This window comes from Abramis brama (assembly GCF_963993115.1).
Source record: "Abramis brama genome assembly, chromosome: 20".
NCBI lineage: Eukaryota > Metazoa > Chordata > Actinopteri > Cypriniformes > Leuciscidae > Abramis > Abramis brama.
In genome coordinates, this window is record NC_139982.1 from 33181611 (window position 1) to 33207385 (window position 25775).

At 39.3% G+C, this 25775-nt stretch overlaps 1 protein-coding gene across 1 annotated transcript; it reads left to right on the top strand.

The window, feature by feature from the left end:
• Positions 1 to 16461: 16461 nt before the first annotated feature.
• On the top strand, positions 16462 to 19295 carry LOC311071122 (uncharacterized protein). Its single transcript, XM_084095350.1, has 5 exons — positions 16462 to 16658; positions 17826 to 17933; positions 18015 to 18068; positions 18291 to 18407; positions 18484 to 19295. Exons 1-5 carry the CDS (start codon positions 16523 to 16525, stop codon positions 18543 to 18545), a joined length of 477 nt encoding a protein of 158 aa, XP_083951476.1. The 5' UTR covers positions 16462 to 16522; the 3' UTR covers positions 18546 to 19295.
• Positions 19296 to 25775: the final 6480 nt, after the last annotated feature.

Below are 25775 nucleotides of genomic sequence, written 5' to 3' on the forward strand. Positions count from 1 at the left end.
GCAAGATGATGACGACACCGAAGCAGTTTGTTTATATCAGACTCGACGTTACCTTCTACCCTCATGTTTATCTTGCACAAACGGTAATATTCGCTAAACGCCATCGTGTACAAATAAATCTTTGACCCATCGTCTTTTTCCTCGTCAAATTTCTCTCACTCTACATACGTCATCTGGTATAATTGAAGCGATTGGCTATGAGCTACATACAGGCGCATTTGATAGACATTCATAGCGCCCAATAAACGGCTCTGGGCATTCGTAAACCACGCCTCAAATACGAGAAAATGCACACGTAGTTCCCAGACCAAGTCTCAATGAGACTTGGTCTGACGTTAGCCAGGCTAGTAGTCTATCCCCTTCCCTGTACACCGGACACTCATTCAGGATTGGAGCAGCTACTACAGCAGCCGAACGTGGCGTTTCTACAGCTGCTATCAAGATCTTGGGAAGATGGTCTTCTTCTGCATTCGAGTCTTACATAAGACCTGATCTAAAGATCATTCTTGAAGATCAGCAAGCTCTGCAGTAACGATCCAGGTAAATCTCTATGCAACTACTGGTGGTGGTGCTATGCTTTATCTATCTGTTGATAGTTCAGTTGTATAACTCTCACTATGGCTTAATTGCCATGATTCTGTGTCACCTCATCTCTGTATGGCTTCAGTGGCCTCATGTATATCGCTGCCTTCAGGGTTTTGGTTTAGCAAGGACTAGTGACCTAGATAGGAGCATTTTGCTATGTGTGGCATTAGCAGCCTCATGGCTCAGCGTGGCCTCGTCTATGTGTGGCTCAGCGTGGCCTCGTCTATGTGTGGCTCAGCGTGGCCTCGTCTATGTGTGGCTCAGCGCGGCCTCGTCTATGTGTGGCTCAGCGCGGCCTCGTCTATGTGTGGCTCAGCGTGGCCTCGTCTATGTGTGGCTCAGCGCGGCCTCGTCTATGTTTGGCTCAGCGCGGCCTCGTCTATGTGTGGCATTAGCAGCCTCATGGCTCAGCGTGGCCTCGTCTATGTGTGGCTCAGCGCGGCCTCGTCTATGTGTGGCTCAGCGCGGCCTCGTCTATGTGTGGCTCAGCGCGGCCTCGTCTAAGTGTGGCTCAGCGCGGCCTCGTCTACGTGTGGCTCAGCGCGGCCTCGTCTACGTGTGGCTCAGCGTGGCCTCGTCTATGTGTGGCTCAGCGCGGCCTAGTATATGTGTGGCTCAGCGCGGCCTCGTCTAAGTGTGGCTCAGCGCGGCCTCGTCTACGTGTGGCTCAGCGTGGCCTCGTCTACGTGCGGCTCAGCGCGGCCTAGTATATGCGTATTCTAAAAGCAAAAAATAAAGCATTAATATCTTGCGTAATTACAGCAGCAGGAAGTATATTGCATAAAAGTATACCTTCAGATTATATTCACTGATTTACCGTCCCTCGATGATACAAATGGTTCCACGTCTATCTCGCTGCTTGCTAACTCTTTTTTATTTTTCTTTCTATATTTAGGTACTACACGTTAGACGGCCGGCAGGCATAATTCTTTTCCATTTTTGGGGGTGGGCTCCGTTCCAGTGGAATCATCTTCCACCAAATTTTGGGGGTCGGCTGCGCCGCTGCCTTCATCTTCAGGCAGGAAATGCTGAATCCGTACCCTCGGATCGCGAGTTACGGACGGGGCCTACGCCAAATACTTTATTGCACATATTGTTTGCTGGATCACTAATAAATGCATGCTTGTTACTATATCTATTCTCCCGAGTCTTTCTGGTAGAACTGTACCGCAGACAACTAGAACTGTGACGCAGCAAGATAATCCTTCCATTGGGTATCAAAGGATTCTGATGAGACATAGAGTTATAACTACTGCATCAGCACCTCAGGGGCAGCAAAGAGATGTGAATCAAATAACTGCACTTTCCCCAATTGGAATGCAAATGATGGTACCTAACCAGCATATGTCTATTCATTCACCTGTGAATGTGCCCCACACAAGTATGTCAGCTCTACACCCTTCCAGGTCAGCCCGTATTGAGAGACTTTCATTTCCATATTTGAAGAGTGATGACCCCCAAGAGTTTGCCATGCTGAATATGGCTTTAAAGAATTTGTTACCCTCAGAGGAAACTGAGCAATACATGTATCATATTCTTCTTGATCATTTGAAGTGGGAGGCAGCTCGACTTCTGGCCTTGGCTTATGCCCATCATTCCCGGCCTTATACTGCCTTAAAAGCTCTGCAGAAAAGATATGGGCAACCCCACCAGTTGGTGCTGCGAGAGATTGCTACAATTAAGAACTTACCCTCTGTACGTTCAGGAGATTCTGTTGGATTCAGTGACTTTGCTGTACGAGTTCAAGCTCTTGTGGGAATGCTTCAATCCTGGGATCATGAAGAAGGAGCAAAGGAATTATCTTGTGCATCACATGTCCATCAGTTACTCAGTAAACTTCCAGCACATCAAGTTGCTAGTTTTGCAAGATATGCCAAAACCACCCGACCAGACCAGTCCTACAACTTGGTGAATTTTTCAGTTTGGTTGGAAGAGGAATCAGATTGTCAGAATCTAGCTACCCAAGTGTTTGAACAATCTAAAAGTATGAAAAAGTATCAGGTAAGAGAAGCAAGGCCTACCAAGTCCCAATATCACACAGCTACATTTCTTCATGGCATAAGTCAAGAAGTTAATTCCACTCAAAGAAAGAACCCTGAAACTGCAAACCATGAAATTCAGTGACACTGCAAGAAGGAGGGCCTTAAACCGTCATGTGCAAGCTGTGGCAGTAATGATCATCATCTCAGTCATTGTCCTAAATTTCAGAGCTTCGATACGGCAGCCATATGGAAATGGATTATGGACAATAATCGTTGTTGGAGATGTGGTTGGGCCCATAGATAATCTAAGTGTGACTTAAGAGGAAAATGTCCATTGTGTGAAGATCGTCACTTAGGAGTACTGCATGAAGTAAATGTTCGCAAACCAGATTCTAAGATATTTTATTTGAGCCGATCAAGTAGTCCGAACTCTGTTCTTTTGAAAATTGTGAAGGTAGTTCTATGCCACAAAGGAAAGACTCTGGAGACGTATGCCATCCTAGATGACGGTTCTGGGAGAACTATGCTCATGTCTTCTGCAGCAGAGAGTTTCGGTCTTAATGGGGCGGCAGAATCATTGGTTCTTCGAACCATTCGGCAAGACACAGAGAAAATTGAAGGTGCAACGGTTTCCTTCACCATATCTCCAGCTTCTCACAAGCAAAGTAAATACCAGATACAAGGTGCCTTCACTGCCCAAATGATTGACTTACCTGAACAGACTTATCCTGTGCAAATCCTACAGAGACGCTACCAACATCTAAGAGGCCTCCCTCTGGAGGAGTTTCAGAGAGTTAACCTGTTAACTGTTGCCAGTGCGCGGGCGCACTGAAGCGTTTTTTTTTATACACTGCTCAAAAAAATTAAAGGAACACTTTGAAAACACATCAGATCTCAATGGGGAAAAATATCATGCTGGATATCTATACTAATATGGACTGGGTAATGTGTTATGAACGAAAGGATGCCACATCGTTTGATGGGAATGAAAATGATCAACCTACAGAGGATTGAATTCAAAGACACCCCGGAAATCTAAGTGAAAAAATGATGCAGCAGGCTTGTCAGTTTTGCTGAAATTTCATTGCAGCAACTCAAAATGGTACTCAGTAGTTTGTATGGCCCCCATGTGCTTGTATGCATGCCTGACAACGTCGGGACATGCTCCTACTGAGACGACGGATGGTGTCCTGGGGTATTTCCTCCCAGATCTGGACCAGCGCATCACTGAGCTCCTGGACAGTCTGAGGTGCAACCAGGTGATGTCAGATAGACTGAAACACAATGTCCCAGAGGTGTTCTATCGGATGTAGGTCTGGTGAGCGTAGTGGCCCTTCAATGGTATCATTCCTTCATCCTCCAGGAACTGCCTGCATGCTCTCGCCACATGAGGCCGGGCATTGTTGTGCACCAGGAGGAACCCAGGACCCACTGCACCAGCATAGGGTCTGACAATGGATCCAAGGATTTCATCCCGATACCTAATGGCAGTCAGGGTGCCATTGTCTAGCCTGCAGAGGTCTGTGCGTCCCTCCATGGATATGCCTCCCCAGACCCTCACTGACCCACCACCAAACCGGTCATGCTGAACGATGTTACAGGCAGCATAACATTCTCCACGGCTTCTCCAGACCCTTTCCTGTCTGTCACGTGCTCAGGGTGAACCTGCTCTCATTTGTGAAAACCACAGGGCACCAGTGGCGGACCTGCCAATTCTGGTGTTCAATGGGAAATGCCAATCGAGCTCCCTGGTGCTGGGCAGTGAGCACAGGGCCCACTAGAAGACGTCGGGCCCTCAGGCCACCCTCATGAAGTCTGTTTCTGATTGTTTGGTCAGAGACATTCACACCAGTGGCCTGCTGGAGGTCATTTTGTAGGGCTCTGGCAGTGCTCATCATGTTCCTCCTCGCACAAAGGAGCAGATACCGGTCCTGCTGATGGATTAAGGACCTTCTACGGCCCTGTCCAGCTCTCCTAGAGTAGCTGTCTGTCTTCCTGGAATCTCCTCCATGCTCTTGAGACTGTGCTGGGAGACACAGCAAACCTTCTGGCAATGGCATGTATTGATGAGCCATCCTGAAGGAGCTGGACTGCCTGCGCAACCTCTGTAGGGTCCAGGTATCGCCTCATGCTACCAGTAGTGACACTGACCCTAGCCAAATGCAAAACTGGTGAAAAACAGTCCGAAAAGATGAGTAGGGAAAAAATGTCAGTGGCCTCCACCTGTAAAACCATTCCTGTTTTGGGGGTTGTCTCACTGTTGCCCATCTAGTGCACCTGCTGTTAATTTCATTAACACTAAAGCAGCTGAAACTGATTACCAACCCCCTCTGTTACTTAACTGACCAGATCAATATCCCAGGAGTTTAACTGACTTGATGCTATTCTCTGATTAAAAAGTGTTCCCTTTATTTTTTTGAGCAGTGTATATAGTTCAAAGTTACTATCAGATTTAATGTTATACCTTGACAAACTATACATCATTAAAAAGATATAAGACTCAAGTTTCAGTATTTGACCACTTGAGAAACTTATAGCGACAATTATTTCTTAATTTGTGTCAGGAGTTATGAAATGAAAAAATGAGTCGATACCTTTGATATGAATTATGCGCGTCAGCCGCTTTCATTCATAAAAAAACTCCCGTGCTGTCGTCATGACAGCGATTCACAAAACAACGTCCTTCAGGGCTTTTAGCTAAAAAATGTGCATATTTGGAGAAATATTGATAGATTCTCATAGATTTACATCAGATTTCTATAGACAGGAATAATATTTATTGAATTTATACCCAAATGCGTCGATGTAATCATTATGAGCGTTTGGATACTCTGATACTGTGTTTTCAATTCATACCAATAGCCTGAGGGCGCTATTATGCACAATAATAGTCCATATATGGAACATGAAGAAGAACCATGATCATGTGACATTCCAGGACGTCACTGATACACACAAAGCTAACAAGAGATCGCTGTAACATGCAGATACAGACGTTTTGAAGACAATAAACATGTTTGCAATGATATTTGAGTTACCTGTGTTTTTCAAGCCATGCCAGGTATTTCCATAATAATAGATTATATTTATAATGTAATGCTAATCTATATAGACTGTCATTGTGCAGAATACCATACAATAGTATATTTTCTGTCTGATTTTTTTATCTGAAGCCAAATTAGATCACAGAAGATTATTTAAAATACTCACTTGCGTTATAAAGTAAGTTTGGAGCACAAACATGGTTTTAATCTCATAAATTGTCGTGTATTGATGATGTGCTAAGCTCACATGCTAGCTAGCCCTAGGTGCACCTGCCACCTAGAAGTTATACTTTTTTTATGATTTTTTGAATGCTTTCTGAAATGTTTCTTTATTCAAGAAATGCATTTGATACAGTTTAAAATGTGAGGTGAACTTTGAGAAAAGAAATTAGGGACTGAAACCCTATGAATAGCCTGTGAATAGCCAGTCATTAGTAACTATAATGCAGACAAAAGAAATGCATATTTAGAGCCATAACCAGGCTGGAGAGGTGTGAATGTGTGCAGGGGGAGACTGAGACTGAATGGGGCTCGTTTGCACCACAAAACAATAAAGACAATATACTGGATAGATGCTTAGAAGATGGCAATAAACATCAGTTGCATTTTAGAGTCAAATCAAAATGAAGTAATTTGACATGGTCTTGAAAAACATTTAACTAACTACAGAGTTTTGGACTTATCATCTTCAGATTTTAAACATAAAATGTTTAGACGTGGCTTTAGCTGTAGTGCAATTCTAGATTGCTACAGGGCCAACTTCAATTTTATTTTCATGAGGATGTTTCATAAAAATTCATTTCTAATAACTTTACAAAACTTTGAAGCTATTTATAACAATTTTTTTCATTATGACAATAATTAATTCTACATTTACAATAAACTGCCAGGTGTCAGCTTTCAAATGAGATCATACTTGTGCTTTTAGTACAAAGGGTTCATGAACTGTATCTGTTTCAGTTTGGGTATGTCATTTCTGGGGATTTTTCAAAAGTGGGGTTGCTGCTTAACAGGTTAAACCTTTGTTACTAGTGGGAGCTCACCTTCTTTGCTCCAAAGAGCGAGTACGTTTTGGTCCTCCTGGAAGTCCAGCTGCTTTGCATACTTGACTGGGATGGGCATTACATGGACCTACTTCCTTGGGTGAGAAGACTAATTCCACGGCTCAGTGTTTCTTCCAGGCATCTCTCTCCATGGATCAGTTGCATAAAGATGTGGAGAAGTTATTAGCCTGGGTTTCCCCATACTGCCTTGCTCGCAGCGAGATTTTATTCACGCTGCTAGGCAGTCTGGCTACCATGGCCCAGATTTTCGCCTCAGTTAGGGAACCAATCACAGAACGGGAAGGGAGCAGCAAGACGATGACGACATCTGTACGCGACACACCGCAGCAGTTTGTTTATGTCTATGGATCTAACATGGCAGCAGGCGCAAAATTACCTTTCGATGCAGCCTTAGAAAGTGTTCTAAGTAGTTTAAAACGCAAGTTTATTTTGAAAAAAAGAGCAACTTTTGGCGTTAAACCATTTCATAACCAAGAAGGATGTTTTGCCCTGCTACCAACGGGCTTTGGCAAAAGCCTCATATATCAACTAGCCCCGTTAGTGGCTAAGGCAATGGGGCTTAGCGAGACCCCAGTCGTCATGGTTGTCTCGCCATTAATCGCCCTAATGGAGGACCAGGTACAGGAGGCAGCCAATCTTGGAATCTCTGCCGCTCAGCTGGGTCCAGATAAAGAAAAGGCAATAAACAATTGTCGATACCAACTTCTGTTCGGTAGTCCCGAGGCTTGGATCAGCGCAAAGTGGCAAGACATGTTAGCCACGGAGTTGTATAGGACCAACCTGCTAGGCATCGTCGTCGACGAAGTTCATTTAACTTATAAATGGTAAGAGGTATTTATTAATATTATATTGTCATTATGCAAGCGTACCTGATAAAAGTTGTTGACACTTGAGTCATTAAGTTGTAAATACACGTGTGAAGTACAAGCGTAAATAATTTCTAATGCAAATGACAATTTCAACATCTATGTTAAGCTGTACTTAACACTTTTTGTTTTTCTTTTCTCTAATAGGGGGAAGGCTGCGAAAGGACAGAAGGCCTTTAGGGAATGCTTTGCAAGGTTGGGGGAACTTAGAGCAATCGTAAAACCAGGTAGGTTAACAATAACAATAACATTTCACTGAACTTTATTGACTCGCATTACCCTTTCGACGAGAAGCCATCTTTCTAATCGTGGTTTTGCTAGTGTACTATCACACCACTCTCACACCATTGATTTACCAGTGTTAAGTAACTCACTGTCTGAACCAGAGTATTAGCCTCTGTGTAAACACTGACATTATAACATTACAAAAATTACACATTGCAGATTTATCAGTTAATGCCTTGTCGCTTTGACATTGTTTCTTGCAAAGTATTTCAGTCTTCAGTGGAAAAAAAACTATGCAGTGAGATAAATAATATGTGAATGACTTAAAGGTTTCTGTTTTTTTTTTTTTGTTGTTTTTTTTTTTAGGAACTCCGGTACTGGCATTGACTGCATCTGCGGATTTGCACTCAAGAAACATTGTCAGGAGACAGCTACACTTGCAAAATGCAAACAACATCACTGTTAGCCCCAATCGAACCAACATTAGACTTGGGGTAAGACGACTTACAACAGATTCTCTGGACTGTTTCGACTGGCTGGTAAAGGACTTAAAAGAGAAAGGACTGGAGATGTTACCGATCATCATATACTGCCGGACAATAAACACTGTTACACGAGTATTCTGCCACCTCAAGGCTGAACTGGGGGAGAATGCCTGGGTCGGTGAAGAGAAAATAGGTAAAAACCTATTGATTGGAATGTTCCACAGCCAGACTCTACCTGTGAACAAGAGCAGGGTACTTTCTTCATTTAATGGAGAAGGCAGCTGCAGAGTGACTGTGGCAACTACAGCACTTGGAGTCGGCCTAAATTTCCCCAAGGTCTCCCATGTGGTCATGTATGGGTTACCAGAGGACCCAGAAGCCACTCTCCAACAGGTTGGAAGAGCAGGCAGAGATGGCTCTCCCGCTCATGCTGTTCTCTATGCAAACAAACAGCTTGCCAACACAGACAAGGCAGTAAAGGGCGTTCTTCAAAAAAGCCTAAATGGCTGTTTTAGGAAGGCCCTATACTCACATTTTGAGAAAGATACGTGTAGTGTTGAGCCTGGACATTCTTGCTGCACCTATTGCCATTCAATATGCAAATGTAGCTCTGACAGTTGCTCTGTAGAAACACCAGATTACGATATGTCAAAACAGATTCCATCACCTGTCAAATGCAGACAAGTCACATTAGATGAGCAGGGATTGGTCAGAGAGCTTTTAGAGAAGTATAGGGACAGTCTAATTCCACCAGATGAACACCTGTACACAAATGCCTCATTCTGCACCGGTTTCAGCAATGTACTAATTGAGTCAGTTGTTGAAAATGTTAGTGAAATATTTGACATCACCTATGTCATGCAGAATCTACCTGTATTCGACATAAATCATGGCCTAGAAATCCTACAAATTGTTCACAAAGTATTTGAAGACTTTGATTTATGCAAGTTTCCAGACACGCGGCTATTTTTCACATCTTCATGGACACCACAATGATTTCCATCGTGTGTTAATATTTTTCCTTATAATAATGTATGGTTTTCTAAAAATGTGAACTGCTGCGTCTGTGTGTAGATGAGAGAAGCAAAGTGTGTGTGTGTTGTGCACACGCTACATTATGGCCAAGCACGTGCCCTTAAAATAGCCTCTGAATAACATGCGCAACGTGCCACTGACTTTAGACGAGGTTTCTCCTGGTCAGTGGAGGAATTGTTTTCTGAAACTGCAAAATAGCACCAGGGAACATTTGCACATGTGATGAGTCAGTGCATGTTTGGCAGCGTGTTCCTTGTGAAAACAAGAGATTTTCTGCATGAGAATTGTGCCGAATGCAGAGAATTGTGTGTAGTGTTTTGAAAAAAGTGTGTTTTAGATCTGCAATTTAAGTGTAAAGCAGGAATTGTGCTTGTAGTTCAGCAGAACTGGTTCAGGGGGTTGGTGCATGAGTTACATGTTGTGGTCATTGTGTCTTAAGTACCAGCATGCATTGGTGAACGCAAGAATTTCCTAATTTCTTCAAATCTGTTCACGGAGAAACAACAAACTCCTCTAGATCTGATGACCTGAGGGTGAGAACATGTTCAGCAAGTGTATGTGTGTGAGAGAGTGTGTGTGTGTGTGTGTGTGATAGGCGTGTTGGATTTCGATCCACCTTTGATGATCTGTGTGAATTATAGGAGAAACTACCCTTAAACTGTAAACAATCAGCAAAAGGATATTCGCTCTATGTCTTTAAAAATATGAGATGACATACTACTTTCTACTCAGCCTTCAACCATCCAACATTAAAAGGACATTTACAAGTGTAAAAGCATAAACAGCTACAACAGACCATGAATAACCTTGATTATTTCTACAGCAATATTACAGAAGTGTTAAATATAACTGTATAAATCAGTCTGACCCGAGTTTGGTGGTTCTAGCTCTAATGCTCTATAGCCGTCAGAACGTTTAATAGCATTTCAGTTCGCTGGCGTTCTCACTTCCTCTGAGCAATAAATGCACAAACACTGGCCTCAGCACTTTACTAAACATCCGCTCTTCAAGATGCACGTGGAGATTTGTCTGATCCGTGACGAGATCACGAGGAAGAGTTGATTACTTTGATCCAATATTTGATGTTTAAAAAAATAAACAATAAAAATGTTTTAGATTTAAGTAGCAAATGAGAATTGACTATATTTGAGACAAATGTCTTTTGTGATTTTTGTGAATGTCTTTTGTGACAAATGTGATTTTCAGTTTTGTTCAAGGTAATTTGTTCTGCCCATTATCTGGTCATGGTATATATTCACCTAGTGGCCATTTTCAGTATTGCAGTTTGTCATTTTTCTGTACATACGCAGTGTTGATTTATTATATCGGCAACAGTTCAACGTGCAGCATCAATTTCAATTAGACGCACAAACAGTCTTTGCCTTGGAGAAAGATATGCCTGTAAGTTTATTTACTATTTTAAATGATCTTTAAAAGTGTTATGTGGTAACATAATATTACCTCTTGAAAATAAGTTTGTGATCGATATGAAAATCGAAGGAAGTTTTCTATCACTTGAATACGCACGTGCAGATTGTAGTTTATATTTATATCAAACGAATTAATGTACAAGTTGTAATTTCATTTCTTGTTTATTGTATTTCAGTTTTACTAAAGAAAAAGGATCACACAAGTAAACATTCTGGAAAGGATAAACTGCTTCATGTGTGTTTGTTAGCTAGCTGTCTAGTTTCTTCTAAGTGACTCAGTTGCAAGGACAGCAAAGTAAAAAGGCATCAACGCATCGGGAAAGAATAACAAGAGCTGTATTTACCATCATATGCTGCACGATTCTGTGATCAAAAAGTGAAAGATTGCACTTTGCATGGAAGCAAGATGATCCAGATAAGGATGCTGAAAAGCAAGCTAATTTGCATGTGCTACAAAAACAAAGGGCAGCGGTTGCAGCCTCGGCCGATGAAGCCGCAGTCAAACCGGAGGATCTACTTCAGGACTTCTCAGTATTAGCGATTCAAGATTCAGCACAAAGAACCAGTAAGTATGTGGAGGATCATTCTCTGACTGAAGATAAGTTGGAACAGGTTCACATGCAATCTACGTCTCATGCATCACAGCAGTTTCCAGATTCTACATGTCCACAGTTCACTCCAAGAGCTCCTAGGTTTATTCCTCTCCCACAAAGTAACACAGTCGATGTCTCAACACCAAAAGTAAGCATAAGAGACAGTGGAGGCTACAGTGCTCCACAGCATGCCTTACGAAAAAGAAGTTTATTCAAGTGTTCTATTAGTATACTTCTTTTAAACTAAAAATAAGAAAGTATACTTTCAGTCTACATTTTATATACTTCTCAAAAATATACTTTATGTACTTCTCAGAAATATACTTAAAATTACACTTAAGTGTACTTGACTTATAGGCCTACTGAGTGAAAAGTCCAAGTATATTTGGCCTGTACTTCTACTCAATCTTTTATATAAATAGTAAACTATAAGTATAATGTTATGTTCACTTAAAGAAAACTTCCAAGTATACTTGTAGTATAAACTACGAAACTAGTAGTTTATTGAGAGTACACTTCAGTGTGTACTTTCATAAACTAAAAAAACAAACTAATTGTATTAAAAATAGTAAACTACTAGTATACTTATAAGTTTACTTGTAGTACAGATGCATTACAAATGAGAAACCTAGTTAACTTAACCTTGACCTAACTTAAAGTTTACTACTCTTACACTTATAGTACACTTAAACACATACATTTATAAACTAAAAGTGGGCCAATTTAGTCCCAAGCAGTATTGAAATTGTACACTTACAGGTTTACTAGGCTACATGTACACATTGATATTAATATACTTAATAAACATAAAGTATACTTAAAATATACTTGAACATTACTTAAGTATACTTCATAAATGAACTTGAAGCATACTTTTTTGTAAGGGATGCTATGCAAAGTCTCATGAATCCTCTTGCAGAGACTATGAGACCTTTAGAGACTACTGACCTAACGAAACATCTGATACGACAAGAGTTAGTGAGTACTGGATTACTGACATTCAATGACTGCCCAGAAAACTATTGGGCATGGAAGACATCATTCCGGAGTGTGATAAGAGACCTCAATTTAACCGCCAGAGAGGAGTTAGACCTGCTCATAAAGTGGCTGGGGCCAGAACCATCACAACAGGTCAAAAGAATCAGGTCAGTACATGTTCATAAAGCACTAGGTGTTCAGATGGCATGGCACTGGTAGCACTGAGGTCATTGAGGATGCTCTGTTAAAGAAACTGGAGAATTTTCCTAAAATCTCTATTAAAGACAATGTAAAGTTGAGAGAGCTTGGAGACCTTTTGTTAGAAATGGATGCAGCAAAGTCAGGAGGCCACTTACCAGGACTGGCTTATCTAGACACTGCTCGTGAAGTTAAATCAATCATTGAAAAGCTGCCGTACAGTTTGCAAGATAAGCGGATTGCACAAGGCTCCAAGTACAAGGAAGATTACCGTGTTTCCTTTCCACCATTCAGTTTCTTCACCAGATTAATTGTTAATCAAGCGAAGATCAAGAATGATCCAAGTTTTTCATTCTCAACGAGTAGTAACCAAATTTCTGCAAAAACAGAGCCGTCTGCAGCAAGGTACAGCAACCGATCATCTGTATCAGTCAGAAAGACAGACGTGCCAACTGTGCATACACCCTTTCAAAGGAAAAACCTTGAAAAGAAATCGATTGAACCAGGCAGTCAGTGTCCAACCCACAATAAACCTCATCCATTGGCAAAGTGTCGTGAGTTCAGAAGTAGACACATAGATGATCGCAAAAAGTACCTAAAAGAAAACGACATTTGTTTTAGATGTTGTTTATCCACTCAGCATGTTGCCAAAGACTGTAAAGTCAACATAAAGTGCACAGAATGCAACAGTGAGAAGCATACCACAGCACTTCATCCGGGTCCAGCTTTCTGGGTTACAGAACCGCCTGTGGGAGAGAGCCAGCATGGCGGGGAGAAAGAAGAGGCTACTTCGACAGACATTGTCTCCAAGTGTACAGAAATCTGTGGAAACATGACAAAGCCCAGATCGTGTTCTAAAAGCTGCTTGGTATCCTTGTAACAAACCTGAAAATGTTGTGAGGATGTATGCAGTACTGGATGATCAAAGTAATCAATCATTAGCCGAATCACAAGTTTTTTGATGTTTTCGGCATCACAGGAGAATCATTCTCATATAACCTAAAAACATGCTCGGGAACTATGGAGAAAAAAGGACGCAGAGCATCTGGTTTCACAGTTCAGTCCATCGATGGGAAAAGTGGTATTTACGACAGTAACGTTAATTACAAGTAGTCCACAGCGACTCTAGGGTTTCCAAAACGGAATTCTTACCTAGTGGGGCTTTAATATGCTTTTTTTGTAGTATGATCTTCGTTACTTGATTTATATTTTATAAACCTTTTTTTAATCAAATAATATAAAATAATTACTAATAGAAGTATTTTATTTAAATAAGTACTAAAATTTTGATATAATAACTTATTTGCCTGGCTAAACCCCCTCCGACTTCCGGTTATTAGCGGCCGCTGACGTCTGGATTTATTGACAGCTACTTCCTGCTGCCAGCTGCCGATTCTTTGCTGAACCCCCTCTCGATTTCTCTTGGCACAGCTACTAGACAGACAGGTTTCTCACGTCACATCTACGTCGTCAAGCTCAGTTTGAGTCTCAGCCATCAGAAAGTGAAAGCTTCTAATTGACTTCACTTTTCTCTGTTGAAGTCTATGGGGTCGCTGTGTCCATTTCTTTTACTGTCTATGGCAGTGACTGAACATGAGCGTTTAAACGGAGGAAGTGAAACTATCACAGTAACGTGCGGTGAAATCTTGTCATGGGTAGGCTGTGACCTATCAATGTGGCATATATTCATTCAGTTAATGTAGCAACCCAAGTTCATATCAGGCATCATCACATCGCTGCCTGCATTCAGCAAAGTCAGTCATATCCTCCTGGGACCCAGAAAAAAAAAGTTTTTTGAATTTAGTTTTTTTCCATGTCATCACACTGTTTAGAGCACAATAAACAAATGGTAAAAAAACATTTTTGAAAAATAATATTTTATTCATACGTTATGCTATGTCCTCTGTAGTCGACACCAGGACTAAGTTGTTTAAAAAATAAAATGACATGAAATTATATGTATAGGCAAAAACAATGGGATTTTTTTTTCAATCACCAATAAATTTGGGGGTTTCAGGATTTTTTCAACCAAAATTTGTATAAAGATTATTCTCAACTATGTTATGAAAGAAATAACGGAATGAATTGATAAACCATTTTACTTTATGCAATATGTGGGTAAAATATCCATAAATTAATATTCCCATTCAATGCAATGTATCTATAAACTGTATCTAATTTGCACCTTAATGTGTTCTTGGAGCAACATTTAATGAAAAAAGAAGTGTAATAATTGGAGTAATAATTGGCAACATTTGAATAATAATATCTAATATTTCATAGGAATATTGATGTGTAATTTATTTCCATATTCACTTGTTGTGTCTCACAAAATGCCTGATAAACATGATTTAAGTCCTGGTGTCCTCTACATTGGACATGTATGAAATCAATGCCCTGTTCTGTAACAGAATTATTATTTTTTATTTGAAACCCCTTAACATTTTCCTGAGATGTTGTTTTATGAAATACAATCTGAAAAGTAGTCCAATTTAAATTATAATTACAATATATTAGCATATTTCCATAAGAATGCTACATTTGATCACTAAATTAATGTCAGACATTTTTAAAGACCAAGGAGAAGTTGTTTTCATGGTGAAACCTCCAAACATTTCGTATCTCTGAAAAGTCCTGAATGTGCTCTTTACAGGACACCCAGGTCGTGTCATGTGACATGTATGATGTCAGAGAAATTCACTAAAATATAATGTCCACTACAGTAGACAAAAGTCTATTCTTGGGTCCCAGGAGGATATGTGAGGCTAATGCACAATCAAATCTAATAATCAAATTAATGGACACATCTATCTTATGACTTACACAACAAACAAATGTTTTGTGCGGGACACAGTAAGAGAGGGAGGCGGCGCGGTGTCAGCGAACCGACAAGCAGCCTAGTCACTATTGTGTAGTTTGTATTAATGCCATGGTTCAACAAATAATGTAAAGGTTAAATAATAATTCACTTAGACTTTATAAGAAGCAATTGCGACTTTATTTCACACAATTCTGACTTTATATCTTGCAATTCTGACTTTATAACATGCAATTGACTTTATTTCACGCAATTCTGACTTTATATCTCGCAATTGCGACTTTATTTCACGCAATTCTGAGAAATAATGACAGAATTCATTGTGAGATAAAAAGTCGCAATTATCTTTTAAAATGTTTTATTCTGTGGCGGAAACAAGCTTCCATACCTCCTGGCCTCTTCCTCCCATCCATCCTCCCTGACGCATAGCTACCGGGCCGGCCCAGCTATCGGTAGGCGCCGGCGGTGCCGCGGTAGTTACCTGAGAAAACGTTTTGGAAAAGACGGGCTATGGACCCAACCAACTCTATAGGAGGGGAGGGGAGAACTCCCTCACATGGTACAACCCATGCAGAGGCTGCGCGCTGCGGTGTCAGAATGCGGAACGTGTGTAGCCTAATGTAACTATACGTGACAAATGTGAAAAAAAAAATCCTCGACCGGCCCAAAAGTGAAGCGGCCCACCGGGAATTCTCCATACCCACCCCGGGCCTGTTGACAGCCAACGCTAGGCGCAGCTAGATCGGGAAGCGCGGATTGAGTGAGAGCGAGTGGATCACGTGACATGAAGCAAGCTCGGTCTCTGCCTCAATGTTGATAATTCAAGACAGCATGAGAACTGACTGCGCATGCGCAAACCTACGTAAACTACGTTCTATGGACCAAAGAGGCACTGCTAACATCTGCCTCAATGGCCATGGCCTTGAATTTCCTGCATGAAACAATGGTTTTAAGAGCAAACAATGGCAAAATGAGTATATTATGTGTATTCCTGAGAATTTTTGTTACAAAAATTAATATTTGGAATAAAATAAATCATAATGTGGTGAATTAATAAAGTTCTTGGAATTAATAAATGTAATGTCAACATTTCCTTTGGTGAGGCACTGCCTACCCTGCCTACCCTGACCGCACGTCCCTGAACTATCATCACTGTGAGCATCAGTGCAGTTACTACTAGATCCTGAGGGAATATAGTTAAAGTTCGAGCACATTCAACATGAGTTTCCAGATCAACTTTACAGATATGAGACACGGACTGGAGAGAAGAAGAGTTTCTGTGGCGAATTCAGAAGAGGAGTTCAGGAACACCACAGTGCAGGAGTTAAAGAGAAAACTCATTCCTGAAGACCAACGTAAGTCCAACACTTCTATGGGCTGAAATATGTGCCACCAGAGACTGAATTTGAATCATTTATATTTGAATTTGAATTGCTAAACTTGAAGCGGTTGTCAGGCTGATTATGCACGTGCGCGCATCTCTCTCTCTCTCTCTCTCTCTCTCTCTCTCTCTCTCTCTCTCTCTCTCTCTCTGCGTCTCGCGCAGCGCTTTAATTCAGTTAAACACAGATATTATGTTGCTTCTCTAATTTTACATGCAAGTATAGCCGAAATTACAGCACAGATGTTGTCTTTATCTTATGTGTATTTGATTTCATCAGACGACGTCTCGATTATCAGGATTTTTGGTCTTGGAAGTGAGAGCTGGTTATGTCTTAATGGGTCGCGTTTCAGTCACCATTTCATATTCATTCCGTTGTTTGACAACAGAAAGAGTAAAATATACCAATGAAAACAGTTTTATTGAGAATTTAGCTTAATCAAAATGGGCACAGAGAGAGACAAACTATGTAATAATAAATAATAAATGTACATTTAGCATTTTCAGAAGAGCTGCCCTGCCTGTCATGCAAAAATCGAAACATGTTTGTGTTAGTAAATTGCTCAGTGCAAAAAAAGAGAAGTAATGGGAACTCTATCCTCGATTGCTCTTCCTTCATCCTCCAACTACCCGGATGTCTGTCACAGTAACTTGAAATTGAATTTGGTGATCTGAATTGTGAGAACTGAATGTGAGGATATATAGAGAGTTGAATTTTCAGTGAGGACAAAATTGTATTGGACTTCAGTTCCAAACAAATAAATTCAATTTCAAATTATACAATTCAAATTCAGTTTTTCAATGCAATTATTCAAATTAAACTATTCAAATTCAAATATAATTGATTCAAATTCAGTTTCTGGTGGCACATATTTCAGCCCGTACACTTCAGTCTTCTGTGTACATTAGCTAACATATGTGAAGTAGATTGTGATGTTAACACAGAAAATCTGTATTTGAATGTAGACTCAGCTCTTATTAATGGAGAAGCCTGAGATTGAGAAGTTAGCAAATAAATAACAATTCAGAAAGCACAAATAAATGAGGAAAACATTGCTCTCTGATATTGTGTGTGTGTGTGTGTGTGTGTGTGTGTGTGTGTGTGTGTCTGTGTGTGTGTGTTCCTCATGTTTCTTCACAGTTGAAGACACTATTCTTTGCTGCCACTTCAAGACACTGGAGAAGAATCACACACTGGGTTTCTACGGCATTAAACATGAGGATCATATTATCGCAGTGCGCTGTAGAAGTATGCATTATTTACACTAGTATTCGACATTATTAAAAGCATTTATTTATAGTCTTACACTGACTGACCTTTTCACTTCAGTCTCCGTTAGAGAGAAACGCCCGAGAGACTCTTCTCCTGTTCACGAGTCGACAGGTCAGCTTCACAATCCCACAAATGCTTGTTTTCTCTATCAGTGGATTTGCATTACGAACATTTTTATAATAACATGTTTACAGCGTTTACACACATCAGACCTTTTTTTGTTGACATTTTTTTTAATGAGTTTTGTGCTTCATTTTGTGGCAATATAACTTGAAACTTTATTATGATGAGTGTAAAATACTTTTGATTATTGTGTTCGCTGTTTCTTCACAGTTAAAAACTCTAAACTTGACAACTCTGATCTCGAGACACTGGAGGATGATCACACACTGGGTTTCGGCATTAAACATGAGGATGAAGTTACAGCAGCAGAGACAGCATCCAGTGGACGTATGCATTACACTAGTATATGAAATTATCAAAGCATTTATTAATAATCTTAAACTAACTGAGCTTTTCATTTCAGCCTTCTCACCGTCATCCTCGAGTGACTCTGAATGTCTTGTGTTAGGTCAGTTTCTCTTCTGAGTGTAAAGTCCACAAATGCTTGTTTTCTCCATCAGTGGTTTTGCATTACACACATTTATAAAGGCACTGATAGACAGATCTAAGGCAAACAATCATAATCTCCACATCGTCTCACAGTGTCAGGTCTCTCTGAAGAGAAATATATAAGAATATCCAGGACTGAATCTAGAGTTAAATATGAGCTCTTAACATGTAAATGCATTAAAGTCACACTGAATTCAGAGAGGAATCTTAAATCATGTTCCAGTATTAAACACTGATAAAACACATAATCCATTATAAATATATTCATACTGAGGGTTGAAGTGTAATATTATGATGGAGTTTGTGTTTTCCTCTATTCATATGCAAATATGTAATAATATGCAAATAATATAATCCTTTCTTTTGCGCACATTTATTAAATCAAGTTTGCACTTAATATTTTTATTTTGTGAGAATTGTTTCCCTTCCTTGTGTTTCAATGGTTTAATTAAAGGTTCTGTGAGTAATTTCAATATAACTTCCCCAAAAACTAGAGCGAGAACATGAATAGAGGACAGAAATAAATGTACATGTGAACTAACTCTCAGTATTAGTAGAATAATAGAGTTATAGTTTGTATATAATAAGTTTACATGTAGTTGCAAAGTTATAGTCTGTTGAGGAGCATCAAAATAAAGAGTCAGCTGATATTAACCAGAGGGTTTATTAATACTCTAATAACTGATAAACTGATGTCCACATAAAGAGTTTCCGAGTATTTTTATGCATTACAGTAAACAGAAAAGAAAAGTTGTTTCAGGTTATAAAGTTATTACTTTGATGAAAGATTATGAGATAAACTTCTTTATAATAACATGCACTGATGGCTCGATATCAATAAGAGGAACATATTTCATATTTCCATGAGTTGTTTATTATAAACTCATTTGTGTAATGTAATATTTTATTTTAAGAGGTCGACATTAGAAGAGAATATAGTGAATTATATGGTAGTAAGTTTGAATGATCTCACACTTTAACTGATCAGCTCACAGTATTAATATATTTATGATGATTATGTGAGACTGTAGTTATGATCTGTTTATAGTCTTCAAACTGTCGTCACTGAAGACAAACTCTTGTTTTCTCTATAGCAGTGATTTTATATTAGTAATTCTTCAGTGAATTCTGCTCTTAAACTGAATGTATATTGTATTATTTTCTGTCATTATTTATATCTGTTACACGATTAAACCCCACAGAGGAACAGCAGTCAAGTGTCAGTTTATGATCAAAGTTTTAATCATGCTGTATGATTGACATTTCTCTTCTTATGAACATTAACAGTGGAAAAGTGCACAAGTTTAGTTTGTGATGAAAACTTCACAGTTTGTGTCTATACAACAATGCACAGAAATGAACAATTATCCCACATATCCTCTACATAATATACAATTATTAATAATCATAATAAACAATCATAATAAACTTTATTATGATGAGTGTAAAACATGTTGAATTATTGATCCTTCATACAATTAAAGTTAAAGGTACAGATTGACAGATTCACGACACGATATTATTCAGTTTCTGACGGATGTTTGTTCTGCTCCACATCAGCTCACACAGGTTGTTCAGGTATCGAAGAAGATGAAGATGATGAAGATGAAGATAAAGTAATTCCCAGGTCCCAATCTATGGATAATTTATTATTTGACATGAATCAGCCTCAGCTGGAACTCAGTGAATAATGTTGAATAATGTTGAATAATGTTGAATAATGCTGAATAATGTTGAATAATGCTGAATGATGTTGTGTATTGTAGTTCAGCCTCTCATAATCATCAGATCAATCATATGTGTGTTTATATCAGGTCAGTGTGAGTGTTTACTGTTGATCATATGAGCTCCATCATACACTCACTGAAATATTTCACTGTCAGAGGCCGACATCAGAAGAGAATATGATAGTGAATTATATAATTATAATTATATAATAAATTTGAACTGAATCACACAATCACACTGATCAGACCACAATTTGAATATATTTATGATGATTATGTGAGACTGTATAGTTGGTGGAAGTGTGTAATAACAGTGTTTACAATTATTTTAAGGACCCCTTTATAGGGCCTATTTTAATGATCTAAGCTCATGGTCTAAAGCGCACGGCGCAAGTTCACTCAGGGCGAGTCCGAATCCACTTCTGCTAGTTTAACGACGGGATAAATGGTCGGCGCTCCCGGCGCTGGTCTAAAAGGGTTGTCCCTGTTCTCTTAATGAGTAATGGGTGTGTTTTGGGATTTACGTGCATTACACCAATCAGAGTCTCGTCTCCCATTCCCTTTAAATGCCAGTTGCGCTCGTGCCGTGGTGGATTCGCTATTTACATGAGGGAATCTGATAGTGGAAAGACCGAACGCGTCTCCAGAGCGCTAACGGATCTGCTCACACGCGAGGTCAAAGCCCGCAAGCAGAACATCTACGGGACAAGCCGGATTCACCATATCTTTATGTACACAATAATAATCTTTTACATTGTAATACTTTTATTTTTAATGTTTGGCATGTTTGTGTGCAGCTGTGCATCCCTGTGTGTGTAATAAGCAGAGTGTGTGTGTGTGTGTGTGTGTGTGTGTGTGTGTGTGTGTGTGATAAGCAGAGTGTGTGTGTGTGTGTGTGTGTGTGTGTGTGTGCAGAGTGTACGCGTGTTGTGGACTCGCCTATAGGCGCACATTACTAACGCGCTCTTTAAATGACAAAAAATATTGCATCTATTTCTGTTGCCTCAAAATAGCAATGCGCCAGAACACACACCTCGTTCTCAGACCAGCAGCTCATGAACAAATGGGCACAAATGCATTTGCTATTTAAAGGAACACGCCACCGTTTTTTGAAATAGGGCTTATTCACCGACTCCACATTTAGATAGGTGGGCAAACGCATTTTTGTCTCAGTGAATGCATTGTCTTAGTCTGGCAGCGCCGCCACTAGCTTAGCTTAGCATAATGAATGGAATCCTTTGTTGCCAGATAGCATGTCGTGAGTAAAAGTGATCAAAAAAAAAAAAAAAACCTAATTACTTCTTGTGGCCTGCGTATTCACAACGACTACAAATAGCGATGCAGATTAACACTAGGCGATTTCCTAGGCAGATACTGACTTGGGACTATATTAGGGGGAAGTACAGGCAAAGCACTGCTATTGGGCACAGAGATATCACTCAACACCTGAAATCCCCCAACTTCCGTCAACATACCAGCGTGAATATTAGCTGGTATTAGTATTAAGGTGTTGCGTGATATCTCTGCACCCAGACTAAGACAATGCATGCACTGAGACAAAAATGCATTGGCCACCTATCTAAATGTGGGGAGACGGTGAATAACCCATATTTAAAAAAACGGTGGCGTGTTCCTTTAAACAACGTGGTCCAGGACGTGAGAATGAAAACTGCGTCGGACTGAAACTAGCAGAAAACACTTGGTCTCGCGAGGCGCTGCATTGTGCCGGGTGTAAGATAGGGCCCATAGTCTTAAAAGTGACCAAATTCGCGTTTTCTCTATAGAACTGCTTTTATATTAGGAAGACTTGCTTCAACTAAACTACACATTATTTTATAAATAATATATATTTATCCATTTTGTATATCTGTTACACGATTAAACCCCACAGGAGCAGCAGACAAGTGTCAGTTTATGCTCAAAGTTTTAACCAGTATTTTATACCCAGCAATAAAGTTTCTCTCAAAGTTATGAACAAACGTTCTTCCAGTAACATTAATAGACCGTTCGTTCAATGTTATCTGTTTTTTTTTTATGATGTTCTCAAAACATTAGAAATATTCTCAAAATCAGGCCGTTATCATCATATGCTTTACTGCACATGTGATTTACTGAATGCTGTACTGTACTGTTATTTTATTCTTCATAATTGTGTTATTGTTGAACTTTCTTGTTGTGTTCTCTCTCCAGTGCATTGCTATAATACTCATGTCCACTAGGTGGCGCTGATGTGTTCACATGTTCAACTGATGTAAGAGCTGTGTGGAAGAAGACGATATAGTTGAGTAAAGTGAATGCTGAGCTTCTGCTTGTGTCTGTCAGCTTTCATTCCTCCTTCAACATGACATTTCTCTGACTGATGAACACATATAGTGTAATAACATGCTCTCTATGATGCTGTATGATTGACATTTCTCTTCTTATGAGCATTAACAGTGGAAAAGTGCATAGGTTTTGTTTGTGATGAAAGGTTTGAAGCCACAGTTTGTCTACAAAAAGTGACATAAATGAGCTTCATTATTATTAATCTTAATACTGAATCCTCACAGAATTGCACTGGTTGCCAGTTGCCGCTCGCATCGAATTCAAGTCTGTGGCGTTTGCCTACAGAACAACCCCTGGCTCTGCTGCCTCTATCCTAAACTCATTACTCCAAATATACTTTAAGCATATAGCTCACCAATGATTGATGTGTGTAAAAATGTTACATATTTTGTGACAGATTTATATAATAAAAAGAAAGAGTTGTATTTAAAAGTCTCTTATTGTTCTGATTAATCAAGCTGTCTATAAAACGAACGAAACAAACCCTACAATTTAATAAAATAACACATATTATAAAGCTAGAAAAAGTTAAATGCATTAAATTGATTAAAGCTTCAATTAAACATTAGCAGTGTGTGTGTAAAAGGTGTTTTCATGCGTGTTTCTGCTTGTAGTTATACAGTTCTGACCAGCAGGAGTCGCCAGAGTGGCGATGAGAATCAGTGAATCAGTTCATGAAGCAAGTGATTCAATCGATTCAAAGCATCATTAAACTTTGTTTCTCCCATTGCCTGAGTTTACAATAATCCATACCAAATGAATTTAACTAAGAGAATTATATTTTGAACTTTGCATTTTTCATGTTTCATGCTAATGTAATCCTACCATTGTATCATGTCCTCTGTAATATCTGGCTCTGTGGATCAGAAGGTCGATGTGCTCAGTCGTAACAGAGGCTGCACATTTCACGCACACACGTGATCAGACCAATCATCACATTGTAAGAACCAGAAGGATCAGTAATTTAAAGTACATTGATTTGTTCCTATTCAAGCTACAGGCTTTCTGTGCGCTGGTTACAAACTAAAGTCTCTGCTTTTCTTTTAATATTTGCTGCATATTGTCATATATCAGTGATATAAGTTAGTTTCTCTATATGTAATGACTGTGGTGTGTTTATATTAACATATAATGCAGAGTTAGCGAGTATTTAATCATATTCATGAGAGGAGCATGCTGGGAACTTTTCATTGGTCGGCTCCTCAACCCTTTACCTTTTACTGGACAAAACGTGGTCATGTGACTGAAGGCACCTCATTAATATTCATGAGCATGCCTGATTTACATCTCCATGGCTGCTCTTTTAGTTAGAAAATGCTGCGGAATCTTCGTGTGTTGCTCGTCTGCTCGCTATTAGTCTTCTTCTCAGTGCTCTACATATTTCATCAGCTGGTGTCGTCACTGGAGAGCGCGAATCAACACAAGATGACAGGTATGTAAGAGAAACGTCTCGGGTTACGAATGTAATCATGGTTCCCTGAGAAGGGGAACGAGACACTAGGGGAACGCCTCCGGCATGAACGGTGTCAGAACACACATTTTTCTATTATAAATATGCCTTTTTGTGTATGAAGCAATTATGTATTGGAGTCAACTATAATGGTGACCTTATATAATGGAAGTGTTTTTATAAAGCAAGACACCAGAAGTTGTTGTTGTAAAATCATTTATTGAGAAAATTGTTTATAAAGAAAAACACCACACTGAATGTTGTAAGCATTTATTAAGCAAGTGGCAGAGTAGAGATAAATTGAAAATGTGTTAGAAAGAGCTTTGCCAAAGAAAGAAGAAGAATGCAATCATTACCGTCGACGTGTTGTGGACGAGACACAGAAGATACAGCGATGAAGAAAAGGTCCAGAAGAAGGAGGACGAAGAGGCAAAAGCTTTAATGAACCAGTTATAGAGAGTTTCAGGAGGGGATTACTGAAGATGGCAGAAAGTTGATGGACTTTAAAAGAGCTGGAGAGATTGTGTCCATCAGACGCTGATTCACCAGGACGTCTCCGGTGTTAGATGCCTTGCCATTGTGCCTCATGAAGATAAAAGCTTGTAAATTATTTGGTTTTGATTTACTTTTATTTGTATCTTTTATGTAAACTAGTTAACCTATATTTAACAAAAAATATATATAATTAAAATTAAGAAGCTCGCCTGCCACAAGTCTCTGTATAACACAAGATTGAGCTGAACTGACCACGGAGAAGTCTTCTGTGATCTAAATATATGGACATTCAAATGCTTATTATTTAGGACAGATTTGACTTACTTTACCTAACCTGAGAATAATTAAAATAAGGTAAAAAATTTGTGTTTAAAATTACGCACCATAAAACATCACAAAAATATGATGCAGCACAACTGTTTTCAATATCTGAGAAAACAACAAGATCAGATCAGACATACTGAAGTGAATTAATTCAATGAGACGAACTACCACACTCTCACATTAATCACACATTAATTAATAACACATTTTTTGTGTTATGGCTATTTTAACACATTTTGTGTCATTTTAAGTTGATCATGTGTAAAAAGAAAGAGAGAGAAACAACAGTGTGTCCAACACAATAGATGGATGACTAGGATGCACATGGTATTTCAATTCATTTTTTATTAGAAATTGTCAAATATAAATTGTCAAATGTATTTTATTATTGTTATTTTTTTTAGACGGTCAAATGTGCCTTTAGTTAGCGACCTCTACTGTGTACGGGTGTTTTCCACAGACGCGAGAGTGTTGAACAACCGCATCTGATAGTTAACGTTAGTGCTTCACAAATGATGTTATTTTTCCTCAGACTTTGGTAGGTTTGTCCCTCACTCTCTAGAAGAGAGAACTTATTTTTAACGAGTTTTGTTTTTCTTTGTTTGATTTGTTGCTAATGGCATGATGTCTGATGAAACGCTGCAGCTCGTTAACGAGTTTGACAGAGTCCTAACGTTACCACTTTCACTGCTATCTGTCGCCTCTCTTTCATTAAACAACAGAATGCATTGATGTTTTGTTAAATGCCCTGAAATAATAACAAGATTTATAAAGGTAAGGGTAACAATTTGATTGACTTCGACAATCGAGTACGTCTCCATCTCAAAAAGGATGTGTTAATTGAAGAATGAACACAGTGAAAAATCCTCTGGTCGTGCCAGCTGG

Excerpts from the sequence above, each read along its gene's own strand:
- LOC311071122 (XM_084095350.1), top strand. The coding sequence starts at position 16,523 with ATGAGTTTCCAGATCAACTTTACAGATATGAGACACGGACTGGAGAGA. Across the intron at positions 16,659-17,825 it reads ACTCATTCCTGAAGACCAAC|TTGAAGACACTATTCTTTGC; the intron begins GTAAGTCCAACA and ends GTTTCTTCACAG. Across the intron at positions 18,408-18,483 it reads AGAGACAGCATCCAGTGGAC|CCTTCTCACCGTCATCCTCG; the intron begins GTATGCATTACA and ends TTTTCATTTCAG.